The sequence below is a fragment of the Paroedura picta genome, chromosome 5 (assembly GCF_049243985.1).
Source record: "Paroedura picta isolate Pp20150507F chromosome 5, Ppicta_v3.0, whole genome shotgun sequence".
NCBI classification, from domain to species: domain Eukaryota; kingdom Metazoa; phylum Chordata; class Lepidosauria; order Squamata; family Gekkonidae; genus Paroedura; species Paroedura picta.
Window position 1 is genome coordinate 9,043,805 of NC_135373.1, and position 15,688 is coordinate 9,059,492.

The 15,688-nt window shown below is 46.7% G+C and overlaps 1 protein-coding gene across 3 annotated transcripts; it reads right to left on the bottom strand.

Annotated features, from left to right (window-relative positions):
* Positions 1-1,387: 1,387 nt before the first annotated feature.
* On the bottom strand, positions 1,388-15,448 carry LOC143838939 (sialic acid-binding Ig-like lectin 8). 3 transcript variants are annotated; one of them, XM_077340833.1, is made up of 8 exons: positions 15,362-15,448; positions 13,906-14,142; positions 13,662-13,812; positions 8,306-8,719; positions 5,694-5,993; positions 5,521-5,574; positions 2,875-2,938; positions 1,388-2,703 (listed from the first exon to the last, which is right to left on the bottom strand). In XM_077340833.1, exons 3-8 carry the CDS (start codon positions 13,741-13,743, stop codon positions 2,601-2,603), a joined length of 1,017 nt encoding a protein of 338 aa, XP_077196948.1. In that variant the 5' UTR covers positions 13,744-13,812; positions 13,906-14,142; positions 15,362-15,448; the 3' UTR covers positions 1,388-2,600. The 3 variants fall into 3 exon arrangements, with proteins under 3 accessions (XP_077196948.1, XP_077196949.1, XP_077196950.1); XM_077340834.1 differs by lacking the exon at positions 5,521-5,574; XM_077340835.1 differs by lacking the exons at positions 1,388-2,703; positions 2,875-2,938 and adding an exon at positions 4,964-5,050.
* Positions 15,449-15,688: the final 240 nt, after the last annotated feature.

Here is a 15,688-nt window from a genome sequence, read left to right on the forward strand (position 1 = left end):
GGATCATATTACCCAATAACCACCCATTTGGGAAACCCTTCCTGGTCCATCAAGAAACCCCAGGGTTTCACAAAACCCTGATTGAGAGAGCCTAGCTTAATAGCTAAACAACAACCCTTCAAAGTTGACTTCAGCAAATGACTTGCTGATTGCAATTCCAACCCTCACCATCTCCCACAGAACTAGCACATATGATGGCCATTTGACCAGTTTATGACATGGCTGGATTTTTCCCTCTTCTGGCAAGTTTCAAGGAGATATTTTTTGTTTCACGTGAAAGGAACATGGTTGAGGTCAGTTTCCAATGATGTTATGCATTTAAAGGCAAAGAATTTGCATGTCTAGTCTTGCCACTGATATTAATTCTCCTTTTCAACCCAAAAGGAACATGGATGTTGCCTTTGGATTCCTTTTCCTCTTACTTGGAATGGTAGCCATGAACCTATTGATTTTCTGGACTTGTCCATTTAGTATGATGAACATGAGCCACTCAAGGTTAAGCCTTGTAGGAAGAGTGCAACCAAGAATTCATGACTCCATTATAGGTCTCACCATCCAGGACATGTCAGAAATAATCTTCCTTTGGGACAGATGTTTGAAACATCACGCCTCCAGTATGGCTGATTTCAGTCTTGCAGGGAGCACTTTAAGGGGCCAATTCCCAGACAGGGGTTATCCCAAACACATAATTGAGGGAGCTGAACGCAGAGTTTCAGAAAGGCCCAGAGATACTCTATGAAGAACAGCTGACAAAGCTAAAGGTCCTCAGAATCTTGATTACCTGCTTCTTTGAATATACTGAGTCCAACAAGGACAAGGGTCTAGAAGACAGGGGGCCAGGCTCACTGAGTTTAGTAACCAATGAGAACCATCTGAAACTATCAAACACTCACCCCAAAGATGGCCAGGAGGCCTCCAAGTCCCTTACTATTTCAAGTGTGAAAGGAAGGTCATGGGGCAGCACTGAGACCTTATCCACAAAATAGTTCACAAAAAGCTCACAGCTGGAGTCCAGTTTACTATTATTTGAGCAACGTTCCTCAAGGGCAGTAAGGTACCGAACGACCCTAAATAGCTGTGCCAGATGTGAGCTAGCAGATGCAATGGATATTGCATAAAACACGCATTTAGCAACCTTCATTGCCTTCTCATAGGCTCTCATATAAGACGTTCTTGAAGCTTCATTGTGAGTCTTCCTCCAGACCTGCTCTAGCCCTCTCAGTTTCCGTTTCCTCTCACATAGTTCCTTGATATAGGTGGGACTGGAGACTAACCCTAACCCTAATCGGATTCTACAGAGCACTTCAGAAACCATCTGGATCTAGTATGTTAGCATATCGTGTACACTGGGATCATCCCCACACAAGTTCTATCACACTGCTCTTTTCTGCATGTTTATTTATTTCTGTTTGAGGAACATTGATTTATTCTATTCATTACCATATTTTCCTTAATAAATCTGATTCCTTTTACAAATCTTCCATGTAATTTATTGATGTGGAACACATCTCCTGTTGCGCTCTCTGTAACGGAAATGATAACGGATGAGATGTCCATTATCCAACTTCAGAGAGTGCACCAGTAGATGGCAGTAGTAAAAGAGCAGTGAGGCCCAACACTGAGCCCTGCTTGGTGGTCTGGTACTACTGCTGCCCATCTTCCAAGGCTGATCCCACCCTCAGGAGAGCGGGACCAGCCTTGGAAGACAGGAGGTAGAGCTGGCAGCAGCAGAGCAGCGAGGTCCAGATCTGAGCTCCACTTAGTGCTCTGCCAGAGCCCCAAAGGAGACCTGCAGCTGCCAGCTTTGGCCAGCCACCTTAGGCAGCGGAGGATTGTAGAACAAGGCAGGTCTTCTGCTGTGAGAGATAAGAAGGGGGAAGGAAAGGGGAAGTGGGTGGGGCAAGAAGTCTATGCCTGTGTGTGTGTGTGTGAGAGAGAGAGAGAGATGGGGGAAGGGACGAGGATGGACACTGGGGAAGCGAAAGGTAAGGAGGAGAGAGAATGGGGAGAAGGAGTCTGTGCATGTGTGTGTATTGGTCTAAAGCAGAGAGGGAGTGAGCCAAGACCAAGAAGCTCCAGAGCAGGTATGTGTTCCACATACCCTGTGATAGTCACTAGAATTTATTATTGTTTACTTCGTGTAAAGGCCATGAACATTGTCTGGCTTTCCCCACTATATTATCACACCAGCCCTTGCTAATCTCAGTCTGTTGCATAAAGTTCCTGTGTGGCCGTCTATCTTTACCTTCTATACCTTCCATTTTGACCTCTTCAGTTGACTTTTTAAAACATCCAAATTGCCACATTTTTTGTTTTTATTCACAGACATCTTCATCCATTCCGTTTTGGACAGTTACTGTAGTGACCTTGACGGTTTCTCCTCTTCTCTCATAACTGGATTTGTCCTCTTTCCTGACTTTTTAATATTGCTTGCCAACTTTAAAAGATGATATAACTGCTCTTCTTTAGTTTGCATAAATGTTCTCAACAGAAATCTTACCTTCTTGTTTAAATACATTAAAAAACTCCCTTTCATTTATTTTTTAAACATTTGTGAGATGCCACTGACTTCCACAGGTGAAGGAAGTGAGGCAGGTAGATCATCCAAGTGACGTCATCCTCATTGCCTTTTCTCTCAATGGAGCTTTCCTCTGGTTTGAAACCCAAATGATTGAGAAGAAGAACAGGATACAAAACAAAATCCTGAAAAGGAGATTTCAAGAGGAAAGAGTCATTGGCCCAAGAATGGAGCTGTGTGAGCTGGCTCAATAAGGTTTGTGGAAGATCTAGAATAGTTCTGAATGCAATGCTCAGTTTTTGTTCCCTCCCACCCCGAGCTATTCTGCTTTCAAGCCAAGAAGAAGAAATACTTACTTGACTGTCGGGCACACGATTATCAAGATGATTACCGAAGACCCCAAAATCTTATTATGGGTTGCTGAAATGAGAAAACATGGAAATCTATCAGCCGCTTCCAAACCTTTCTATTGCTCCACTGAGAAAATGCGAGCACCCCAAGATCCTCAATTCTTATACAATACAGAGGACAACCATGAGGTCTGGACAGCCTAATTTACCATTAAGACCAGCATCTTCAGATAGAACAAAACCAAAAACACACACACACAAACATATATATGAAGCTGCCTTACACTGAATCAGACCCTTGGTTAATCAAGTTCAGTTTGTTTATCTATCTATCTATCTATCTATCTATCTATCTATCTATCTATCTATCTATCTATCTATCTATCTATCTATCTATCTATCTATCTATCTATCTATCTATCTATCTATCTATCTACCTACCTATCTACCTATCTACCTATCTACCTATCTACCTATCTACCTATCTACCTATCATACTTATATACCACCCTCCCCGGAGGCTTTTGACAGTCCCCTATACACACTTCCCCACTCGTTGGTAAATTTTCCCTCCAAAATGAAATGTTGTTGTTCCCTCACAGCCTGAGCTTGCCTAGTTACCATGGTTTAGTGGTTAAGAGTGATAGTCTCTAATCTGAAGAGGTGGGTTTGATTCCCCACCCCTCCACATGCAGCCAGCTGGGAGACCCTGGATTAGTCACAGTCTTTTTAGAGCTGTTCTCACAAAGCCGTTCTGTCAGAGCTCTCTCAGCCCCATCTATCTCACAGAGTGTTGTAGGGAGAGACAATTGTAAGCCGCTTTGTGACTCCTTTGGGTACTGAAAAGTGGGGTATGAAAACCAACTCTTCTTCTTTGTGGTATAATGAAACTCATTGTCCTACCCTGTCATTGGTAGATCTTTTGACTTTAACTCAGCCATGGCACCTTTGGGGAAGGTCTAGAACCTTCTTTCTCATAACCCTTTATCAGAAAGGCAGTGAGGCATTTTTAGGATCAAACCAATAAAAGGTTTTATTTTACAAAGTGGGAAAGGGTAGTTGGAATGAGCAATCTCATTTTAATACAAATCAGTTATTTGCCAGTTTCAAGTTCTGTATTGATGTTCATAGGTTTTTCATTCAAATGTTAAGATTCTTTTAAAACTGAGGTTTCTTTATTGTGTTTATCCTAAAACACTTCTGTTTGTCTTTCCTCTTTGTCTTTTTGAGCTCCAGCTTGGTGTAGTGGTTAGGAGTGCGGGCTTCTACTCTGGCATGCCAGGTTCAGTTCTGCGCTCCCCCACATGCAGCCAGCTGGGTGACCTTGGGCTCGCCACGGCACTGATAAAACTGTTTTGACCGAGCAGTGAAATCAGCGCTCTCTCAGCCTCACCTACCCCACAGGGTGTCTGTTGTGGGGAGAGGAAAGGGAAGGCGACTGTAAGCCGCTTTGAGCCTCCTTCGGGTAGGGAAAAGCGGCATATAAGAACCAACTCTTCTTCTTCCCTAGAACTTCTCTGACTCCTAGAAAGTGTACACTTTCCCCTAGTACCTCCACTTTCCCGCTTCCTAGATGAGGCTGTATCCCAGTGCCTATTGAGGATTCTGAAACTTTCACATACACAGGAGTCTGCAGAAATGCACACAGCATATTTATTGTTTCTAACTAGGCAGCGATCTGCCTTCCCTCTTTAGAAGGACTAAAAAGGTAAAGGTAAAGGTATCCCCTGTGCAAGCACTGAGTCATGTCTGACCCTTGGGGTTACGCCCTCCAGCGTTTTCATGGCAGACTCAATACAGGGCGGCCTTGCCAGTGCTTTCTAATTTGGCCTAATTTGGAAGTTAAAAACTCACTGCCCAAATTGCCACTACCAAATATCTGCCCTAGTTGTCCAGGCACTGTGTGCATTAGCTGTCAATTGATAACTCTGTTCTCTAAGTAGAGTTTCTCCGCAGTGTGGATGGAGATTGTTTATATGAACCCCAGTCTTGGTTTAGTACCTTGTTCTTAGCAATGCCTTGGTTTCACGAAGTGCCCTGCTGGACCCTCTACGGACTTTAATAAAACAGTTTTGGACTTTTCTTAAGACAATGTCTCAGCTCATTTTGTGTCTTCTGGAAGAGTGTCCCAGGTTCATGATACTGCGAGGATCTTCAGCTGCTCAGAAAAGCAAACCCTTGACTTGAAGCAAAAGATTTCATTTACTGAGCAAGCAAGAGTACTCAACAAGGCATTGTCAAAACTGAGGCAAAAATCATGGATTGTAACATATAACCCCTGACTCCGTACTTCCCCCCGCCCCAGAGCGAAACCGTGCAATGTGGGAAGAAGAAGAAGAAGAAGAAGAAGAAGAAGAAGAAGAAGAAGAAGAAGAAGAAGAAGAAGAAGAAGAAGAATTGGTTCTTATATGCTACTTTTCTCTAACCGAAGGAGTCTCAAAGCGGCTTACAGTTGCTTTCCCTTCTCCATGGGTCAGTTCCAATCTAGCTTTCCAGCAGCGTGCTTGTGGCTTTGAGCCACTTGTGTAGTGATCAGCTGTCCCGTGAGTCCCTCAAGGGCTCTTGACAAGGCCTGGGGATTGTTAGGTCTCTGGCCAGAAGGGGAGAGTGATAAGGAAGGGTAGTCAAGCTGTTTTAGACATTGTGTCTCACCAAGATGCTCATGATCTGTGGCATTTGTGGAGATGTCTACAGTCTTGGGTGGATCTGAAATAACCAGGAGAATGATAAGGACGTCTGAAGGGGAACCCAAGGTAAACAGAGGGGGTGCTGGGGACAGTCCCAGGGGGAGGGAAGTCAAAATAAAGGGGGAGGAAGATACTCACCAGCAACTTCAAGTCGGATGCTCTTCGTAACTTGTTCCCGGAGATTAGGGTACCAAACCCGGCAGGTGAGCTCTCTACCCTGATCATTTAGGGAGGGTGTGAAGGTGAAGTTGGACCCGTAAGTCCAGCTGCCGTTGATGTGCTGCTGACTCCAGTCAGTCGTCTTATATCCTGACAGAGAGGTTGTCCATGAAATCCTGGCCTGAATCTCAACACAGGGCCCTGGTGCCAAACAGGCGTAAAGAGCCTCCTTCCCAGAAAGCACTGCGGATGAGGCCCAGATCTGTGGCTCCTCTAACTCTAAGCAAAGGAAAAGAAACAGGCGGTTTATATTTCATTTTAGACCTCACTTTTCTCTTCAGTGGGGACCCAAAGTAGCTTACACTTTTGTTCTCTTCTCCTCCATCCCCCCCCCCCCGCAACAATCCTATAAGGTAGATCAGTCTCAGAGACGTTGTCAGCCAGAGAGCACCAAAGTCACTTATGCAGGCCTGCCCAAGGAAGCCTATTCGATGGGTCTTACCCCTAGGAAAAGAGATTCAGAAGGTAGTTGTGTCGGTCTGAAGTGACAGAACCAAGTTGGAGTCCAGTAGCATCCGGAAAGTCAACAATGTTTAATTCTGGTTGTTGGAATGCATTCAGCAGGTAATTTGTAAAAGGCCTGCCTTGCAGGGCTGTTTGTTGTATGCAGCCAAGGTCCTGGTTGTGTGCTCAGCAGAAACACCCAGTGGCTGCAGGAAAAGAACTGCAGCCAATTCCAATGGGCCTACCTGGGCGGATTCTGCATTTACTTTGTTTATATTTGGGATCATTGCAGAATCCCACCACTGGGTATAAACTTTTTTGTACTTGCTCACCATGTATTTGAAGAAGTATGCATGACCATGAATGGGTCTCACAAATTGAAGCCTGGCAACTCCAGCCATGAACACTTTTTCTTCTGTGCATCCACCACCCACCACCCACCTCAAGGGTGCTGTTGTTTTCATTTTACATTCTTTTAAACTACATCTTCCCAACAAAATCTCCAGCACAGCTAAAAATCACATCATGCAATAAAGTTACAATGAATTCCCCCATCCGTCAGAGCAACAACCTGTTGTTAAACCAGTGGTTCTCAACCTGGGAGTTGGGACCCCTTTGGGGGTTGAATCACCCTTTCACAAGCAGCTTGGCTGGGGGTGGGGCGCCATCCACACAACAGCCTTGCGGGGTAGATCGAGATAGAACGTTCGTCTGTCTGGAGCAGCGGAAAAGAACAATATTGGCATGGTGGAACAAGAGGCAGAAATGAACTGAGAAACCGTGGGGGAAAGCCCATTTATATACAACTAGTAGTTAAGCCCGCTGTACTTGAAATAGAGCGGGCGCTCGGAGGGCTTTCGCCCCCCTCCCGGGTAAGCTGCCTGGCTTCGCGGCCGGGGAAGGAGCTGGGCCGGCACATCTGCAACACGCTGGCCCAGCTTCTGGGCTGGCCACGAAGGTCCCCCCCCTGGGCCAGCTTCCTGGAGCCTGTGGGCCTACCTCACCTCTCGGCGGCCAGCACAAGAATGGCCGTCGGGGGGCAAAGGTGGGCCACATGGGGGGGGGGCTGGGAGGTGCTTCATGCCTCCCAACTGGTCAGTCCTGGGGCAAGGGGCCAATCAGCAGCCACGCTGTTGACAGTTTGTGATAATATGACTGTAAGATACGGCATTGTAATGGAATTTTAAGTTTGATTCCCTGGCCTTAGGAAGTGACCAGCAATTCCCTGGGAGAAATGTCTCACAGTTGTATGGAGCAAGCAACATATAGGTGATAGCCCTTGATCTCTAATAGCGGCATTTTGGTTTCTCTTTGTAAGGTCCACTGAATTCTAAGGGACTGATTGGCTGTTTTGACAAAGGATTATCATTGGCTGTATTTGGTTGTGACACAGACTACTGATGTAACAGAATTGATTTTTGCTATATATTCCCTGTCATGTAAGAAGATCATAGTCTGACGAAGGGTGCTTGCACTGGAAAGCTCACGCCCTGAATAAATCTCGGTTGGTCTTAAAGCTGCTACTGGACTCTGAATAGTTTGTCAAAACTGTGGAACAAGATGCAGCTTCTACAGCAGGGGTAGTCAAACTGCGGCCCTCCAGATGGCAGGGGCTCCTGGGAATTGTAGTCCATGGACATCTGGAGGGCCGCAGTTTGACTACCCCGATTCTACAGTAAGGAGAAGGAAAGGTGCATTTCAAACACGACCAGGATGTGGAGGAACAGGAAGTGTGAGGCGCTTGGGCTTCCTGTTCCTCTCAGTTCTGCACAAGGCTTATGGCCTAGGGATGCCAGCCTCCAGGTAGGACCTGGGGATCCCCCAGAATTACAGCTTACCTCCAGGCAACAGAGATCAGTTCCCCTGGAGAACATGGATGCCTTGGAAGGTGGGCTCCGTGGCATTATACCCCACTGAAGTCTCTCCCCTCCCCACTTCCCACCCTCTGCAGTTTCCACCCCCAAAGGCTCAAGGCTTTCCCCAACCCAGAGATGGCAACCCCAACACAGCCGCCAGCCTCTTTCTCCCACCTCAGCACAGAAGAGACAATCAAGCCACCAGGATATAGATCAGGAGGAAAGTCTTGCCTGTCACGAGAACTTGGGGCTTTTGAGTGATGTAGTTCCATCTCAGGGAATTGACCTCAATGCGAAAGTAGTAGTCCCCTGCATCCTCTGACCTGGCATCAAGGATGCTGAAGGAGCAGTCGCCTTCTTCTGGTTCTCCTGTTAACTGGAAACGGTTCAACACAGAGCCCCGGAGCTCCTGCCTCTTGTCATTTGTGGCCACAAGAATACCTGGAATATGGCGGTAGGAGTCATGAGTAAAAGTGTGCCAATAGTCATATTTCTTCTGAAACCAATAGCCATAGAGTTCCCCAGGGTTGCTCCTGTCTCTCTGATTATAAGTGAAGCTGCAGGGAATGTGAACACAGAGGCCGCGTTGCACAGAGACGGAGGCAGGAACTGTCAAGTTGTAGCTCAAATTCTGGCCCTGCAAACCTTCCGGAGAAAGAAGACAGGAGTTAACGGGCAAATCAACGGAGAGACCATCAAGTTCTGTTTCTCCCTGGCTCTTCTATAGATCTAGCCAGGACTTCCAGGGCCATTCTGAGCATTGGAAAGCACCCAGACAAGTTCAGAGCTCAAAGCTTGATGGGGATGGTGTTCTGAGAGAAAGACCCAAACTCTCAAACTAGAAGCTGCATTTCTTGCACCCAGAAGCCAGAAAGAGGAGGTGGAATGGGTGGTCCAGTCCATAACCGCACAAATGTTGAGTTATTTCTCCGGGGCTAAATCTGCACGGAGCTTTTATTCCAATCCCAGGTTGATTCAAGCCCTGCCATCTACACTGAATGCAATTTCATTTTTGATTTTGGGCGATTTAAATTTGCCATCTGCAACAATCTGATTGATCTGTGGTGATCCTCCCTTTCCCCCGCGATATCCAGGAGCGGAGAAAACTCAGTACAATTGATTAAGCCGCTTTGAGGGCTCCCAGTATTAAAGTGCAGATCTGTGTTATCCCAGAATAACATCCTCCCCTACCTAGTTCCTGGTGCAATCCTGACTGCACCTGGTTTACTTCTAGTCTAATAATAAAAAGTGTCAGGTACTTCTAACGTGCTGAAGGTTCCAAAGCCTCTTATTGGTGGACTCTTCCCTGTCCCCCGGGCCAATTGCTGCTCTTGCTCAGGATTCTGCACCCCCTCCCTTCCCTTTGGGCCTGCTGTGATGGAAGCCCCTAACAGCCACTGACTGAGGGGAGGGAGGCATTTCAGAGAGAAATGCAGGGGAGTCTGTGGGTGTGTGCATGCATTCCTGTGGAGGAAGCATGCATGGGAGGGACACCTTTTCCCTGCTGCCTAAAGGTTGGCTGACAGAGAAGCCACAGAAAAGCCCCTTCTCACTTACAATACTGCTGTGGCTGGCCTTGCTGCTGTGGGGAAGATGCAGCCAAGCCATTTGTCTCTCTTCTCCACCAGTCTATGAACATTTGAAGCCTACTGTGCAGGATTGTTGTGCAGATGAAATTAGATGCGGTTGTGGGCTTTTTTTTTACCTCCTGTTTCATCTGCACTACAAGCTGTGTGGGAGGCCTTAAATGTTTCTTCTGCACAACAACCCTGTCTTTATAGACTGGAGATCTTCAAGGCCCACCTAAAGGTTGGCTACCCCTGGCCTGGATATATTCCTTATGATTTGGTGGTGGGGTTTTTAAATGGTATAATGCTTCAGAGCACGTTCTCCAAAGCAGCTATTTTTGCCTGGGAAACAGATCTTTATAATCTGGTGATGAACTATAATTCCAGGAGCTCTCTAGGCCCCACCTGGAGGTTGGTAACACCTGGTTGGAAATAATAGTGATGATGGTAGAGGCTCGCTGGCTTAGGTTGGGGGGAGTGGTGTGGGTGTGTCCTGCCTGAGCTATGGGCTCTGGCCAACCCTTACCAGCAACAGCTTGTATTTTGGGGAACAAACAGATAGACAGCTCAGCAAGGGTCCTATGAGTCTGGAAAGTGCAGGAAGATCTAAGTAAGGAATATTTAGAGCCAGTTACTGAAATTGGTGAACAAATAAATGGCTGGAGAGACATAGGAACGGATGTGACTTTTCTCAATCTTGGCCTGGTAAATAAAAATCAGTATTTTCCAGGGAGGTCCTATGAAATCAAAGGAACCTGAGGCCCAGAATTTCAAGTAGAGTTAGCTTTACAGGAAAGTAGACAGTGAGACTTTGGGAGAAACTAAGTGATCCACTTTTATTAGGCAACAACTTGGCCAACAACAGGGACTGCAGTTGCCAGCAGAAGGCCTCAGGATTCAGAAGGGCAGACATCCCCAGCCAAGCAACAGACTGTGCTAGACAAGGGGTGTCTGTGGCCATATGCATTCCTTTTAAAGGGGCACATGAGAGGGGCTGCCCACCAGCCCCATGCAACCTAGCTTGGCCTCTGCATCTGTCCTTCCTTCCTTCCTTCCTTCCTTCCTTCCTTCCTTCCTTCCTTCCTTCCTTCCTTCCTTCCTTCCTTCCTTCCTTCCTTCCTTCCTTCCTTCCTTCCTTCCTTCCTTCCTTCCTTCCTTCCTTCCTTCTGGAACCTGCCTAACCTCAATGTGTGGCCCAGAAATCTCCTGGAATTCAAAGGCATCTGCAGATTATCGAGATCAGCTCCCAAGGGAAAAAATGGCTGTTTAGGAGAGTGGACTCTGCAATGACAAGTCATCTCCAGGATCTTGGAGATGAAAGGGCTGCTTGGGAAAGGGGAACTCTGTGGCACTGTACTCCAGAGAGGCTGCAGGATGCAAATCTCCAGTTGGGACCTGGGGATCTGCTGGAATTGCAGGTCATTTCCAGGCTGCAGAGATCAGTCCTCCAGAAGAAAATGACTAATTGAGAAGTTGGAATCTCTGGCTTTGGATCCCATGGAGGTGCAGGGATGCCAGGCCCAGGTGCTATTGTTAATTGCTAATAACAATAAACATCAAATAATTAATAATTCACAGTTTCATCCTTATCCATTGTTCCACTTAATATTTATGAAACAGCACTGGGGGTGGAGAGTGTCCTGGCTGTCCAAGTTGGAATATAGCCAATCAGGGTACAGCAAAGCCCTGATTACCTCCTATGGTTTCCTGCTGCGACGGGGAGAGAGAGAGAGATCTGCACCTGATGTTGTCCCCTGGGCCCTAGCACCCATTGCATTCCTGGTTGCAATGGGCTTTCTTGCTAGTTCTTCAATAAAATATTTAATTGATAGCAAAATTTGCTTTAACAACTGAAAACCTTTCAGTCTGTACATTCTTCAGTTTAGTTCAATATCAAAGTAAATAAAAACAATTGTATGATTCAAACGAAAATGAAAGTATTGGTTGGCAAAGAACTTACAGTGGGTTTCTCAATTACTACTTCGATGTTAGCATTTCTCAACTTTTTTACCATCCCCAAGGCAGAGGCATTTTCTTGGCATCCTGGATTCCACAGGGCCAGCAGGAGGTTTTTTTTCTGGGCCTTCTGCAACATCCTGCCTCCAGAAGGCATGCAGAGGCTTCCTCAGCTTCCCTCCCATGTCCTCCAAGTTAAAAGAGGCCAGGAGGCCAGGAGAACTTACTTGTAACAGGGCATGCTCTGAGACTGGCTCCTTTTTCAGCCAGCAAACTTCTGAAACTGGCAGGAAGTTGGAGGTGGAGAGCTGAATCCCTGTGTGGCTGAGGACTGCCTCCTAACTGGGACTAAGCTACAAGGATGGACCATTCCTGGATGAGGACCATCACTTACTCATGAGTGAACATTCCCAGGGTACAGGCATTTCCTTGGCATCCTGGATCCTAGTGGGCTGACAGGGGGTCATTTCTGGGCCTTCTGCAGCTCCCAGCCTCCAGAAGCATGCAGAGGCTGCCCCAGCTCCCTTCCCACATTCTCTGAGTTGAAAGAGGCCAGGAAGCCAGGGCATCTTACTGGCAGCAGAGCATGCATTGAGAATGGCTCCTCTTCCAGCCAGCAAACTTCTGAAACTAGCAGGAAGTTGGTGGTGGAGAGCTGTTCCTTTATTAAGCCCTTCCCGGCTGCCTCCTGACTGGGTCTAAATTACCTGGGAGGGCCATTCCTGGATGAGGGCCAATCAGGTAGTGGGTGAGTAGTCAGTTTGGATTTTATAAAGTTTATACTGGCTGCTGCCGCTGATACTGATACCCTGCTGAGTTTGTTAGGGCTCTGGTCCTGAAACACCTTAGCAAAATATAGCTGGGCTACAAAGCTTGTTCAGATCTTTTTTTAAGCATCAGAAATAGGTGAAGCTTGCCTCGGTGAAGATTGCCATGTTTCCTCCGAAGTAATCTAGCTATCACAGAGTAACACAACTAAAGATATACAGGGCTGGGTCATCAGTTCCTTTTCCCCACCCTGGAATAATGAGGATAAAGGAATAGATAGTGTCTGGCAATCGGCTAATCTCCCCAATGCCTCTCCCCACCTGAAGTCTTTTCCCCCTTAAAGTCTTTTGCTGATGAAGTCATCCTTTGCACCATTTTTCCTCACCCTTAATTGCTGGATCATCAAGCTTCTAATGGACCTCAGGCACCCATTCAAGCCAGAATGTAACACAATGAACTCCTGAGGATCTCCCATTTCGTTATGTCAGCACTGGAGGTTTCCCAGTAAGCCAATTAAAGCTTCTTTGTTAAAGACCAGCTCACTTATTAGCAAAGTCTCCACTTCTTGGCCCTCCAGGCCCATCGGAGGCCATTTTGGAAGTGGTGGGTGGGTTGACACCCAATAAATGTTTAACAAATTAGACAGACAGACAGACAGGTAGAATTGACTCCCAACCATTAAGGTAAACCTTCCAGAGGCATCAAGAAACCCCAGGGTTTCACAAAGCCCTGGTTGAGAAAGCCTGTCCTAGAAACGAATCCTCCAAACCAGGCCCCAGGACAAGTTTTTTTGTTATAAAACCAGCATGCTTGGTTCAACCCAGTGGGGTATTTTGGGCTTAACATTCACCTAACATTGCATAATGTTCTTTGCTGTTTCTCTACACCAAGCTTTCTCAACCAGGGTTCCGTCAAACCCTGGGGTTTCTTGACGGTCCTGAAATGGTTTCCCAGATGGGTGAGACCTAATTAATTACTTTCCGGAGCTTTCAGCGTTCCGCAGGGCCTGCAAAATGGAGCTCTTCCACCAGGTCTATGGTTGAGGCATGGGGTTGCTGAGGAAGATCAATGCCCCCGCCCCCCACCCCCCGGGTGTGAGTAAGAAATTGAGTCATCTTGACCTCCTTCCTCGTCCATGGGTGGTGGTAGTGGGGAGCTTCTGCCATGTTCTGTGTTTTGATGTCTTTTAATTGGAGTTTTAATGGGTTTTTATTGGACATTGTATCCCGCCACGAGCCAGCTTCGGAAGTGGCAGGAAATAAATTGAATAACAACAACAATAATGTCATACCTACCTTTGAACAGAATGGCAAAGATCAGGACTGTCAGGGTTGCAGAGAAAGAGGCCAGATTCTCTACCTTCTGACAGGGATCCATGAGCAGCTGGCCCCTTGGGTTCCCTCACACCCCCTCAGAACCAGGGCAAGCTTCTTTTCAAGAGAATTTCTGTGAGAGAGGAGGAAAGGGAGACGGAAAACAGCTGACTACATGTATTCCTGGAATTTGTGTCATTAATTAATTTAAACATTTATGTCTCACCTTTCCTCGTGGTTCAATGCGGCTTATAGTTAAAAGCATGATCTGGGAAATGGATTATCTTCGGTTGCCGCTCTCAGGTATGTGTAGAGTAGAGCCAGGATGGTGTAGTGGTTAAGAGCAGCAGACTCAGATCCGGAAATCCAGGTTTGATTCCCTACTCCTCCACATGCAGCCTCCTGGATGACCTTGGGCCACTTCTTTCAGAGCTCTCTCAGCCCCACCAACCACACAAGGTGCCTGTTGTGGGGAGAGGGGAAGGTGTGGGATTTCTAGACGACTACCACAATAAGAGACCTTGAGTTGGTACAAGGATCAATTTATTGGAAGTTATGAGCAGATCCTACAACACTTTGCCAAGATTAAGGGAAGATGGCAACCTCCAGCCCACTCAACCCCCTTGAGGTACCAGTTTGTGTGTGAAAAAGTCCGGGCCAGGATCAGAGACATAACATCCCTCCAGGAAAGAACCTTCCGGAAGAAATGAAAGGAGAACAAAATGGAAGGAGCTCAATTCTCGCTTCCTAGGAAACTGCCCTCTAGCTCAAGGCATTCAAACACCCAGCCCGGAATAACAATAGATCACAGGTAAAGAACATGCTCTTACATATGACATCTTACATATGACAGAAAAAAGGCAAAAGAAAACCCCTCTGTAAAGCATAGGATGATTAATGGCAGAACCAGTGGTTTTTGACAGCCACTTTGAGACTCTGAAAAAACCTTATCTTCTCCTTTGTCCCCATGGAGCCTGTTGACCTTGGGCCAGACCCTGCTCTCTCAGAGCTCTCCCAGCCCCACCTGCCTCACAAGGCTCCTGTGCTGAGGAGAGGAACGGAAGGCGATTGTAAGCTGCCATGAGCCTATTTTTGGTAGTCTCTCAGTCAACCGTCTGAACCAATGATAGTTTTGGTTGGGAAGTTTAGCTGAAGTTCGAGGTTACAGACCGATATGTTCAGGTTCACTTCCTGTTCTTTTTAAGGCTTTCGAATAAAATTTTCGGTTTTAATTCAGGTCCTCGGTTACAACCAGAAAGAACCCTAGGCCCAATCAGCAAAGAAATATGATTAGGACCTCTCTTCATCAGCTTCTTAAGGAGTGAGTATACCAGCAGGTGTGCACATTTAGTCTCCCCTACTGTTCGCTTCCATTGCTTTTTGTTCTTACACTATCTTGTCCTTTCCGGACCAAGATTTTCCCCTTCTTAACAGGCCTCCAAGTTAGGCCGGCCACTTTTGCGGGATACCTCCTGATCAGTGGTTGTCCTTGCCTACCAACACCAGTGGAATGGCAGATGGGATGGGAGGGGAGAGAAATAAGCATTGGCCCAATGCCACTTCTGGGGTGAACCCAGAGGCGATGTCATCACAGTGGCCCACATTTTACCCTGTCCATGCCCTGCTCAACTACCTGCTGGCTACGGATACTCAGCTGGCAACCCAACGGTGAGTAGACTTACTTCTCCTGCAGCCAGAGAAACGAGCCAGTCACGTTCTGCTGCCGCGTTGTCGGTGTCTTTTGAAACTTTGGAAGGATCTTGCTGCAAGACAAATGAAAAGAAAGAAGAACCCAAAAGCAGAAGTGTCAGCAATGAACTTCTGCAGGAAGTCGGGCAGGGAAATGAAAGATAACGAACAATTTTTAAATATTTGTCATCTTCCCTTATCGATGTAGTATTTTATTAGCACCTTCACTTACACTCCTTTCTAAGTATAACCCTTTCTGAGCTGCTCGTTCTTGACAAAAAGGCCGAGAGACTTAGGCTGTTCATTCTCAAATTATCTGT

Bases quoted from the DNA above. Each gene is read 5' to 3' on its own strand.
- LOC143838939 (XM_077340833.1), bottom strand. From the start codon at position 13,743: ATGGATCCCTGTCAGAAGGTAGAGAATCTGGCCTCTTTCTCTGCAACC. The intron at 5,575-5,693 runs GTGAGTATCTTC...TGGTTATTTCAG, and splicing joins CATCCGACTTGAAGTTGCTG to ATCCACCCAAGACTGTAGAC. The intron at 2,939-5,520 runs GTGAGACACAAT...TTCTCATTTCAG, and splicing joins CACAGATCATGAGCATCTTG to CAACCCATAATAAGATTTTG.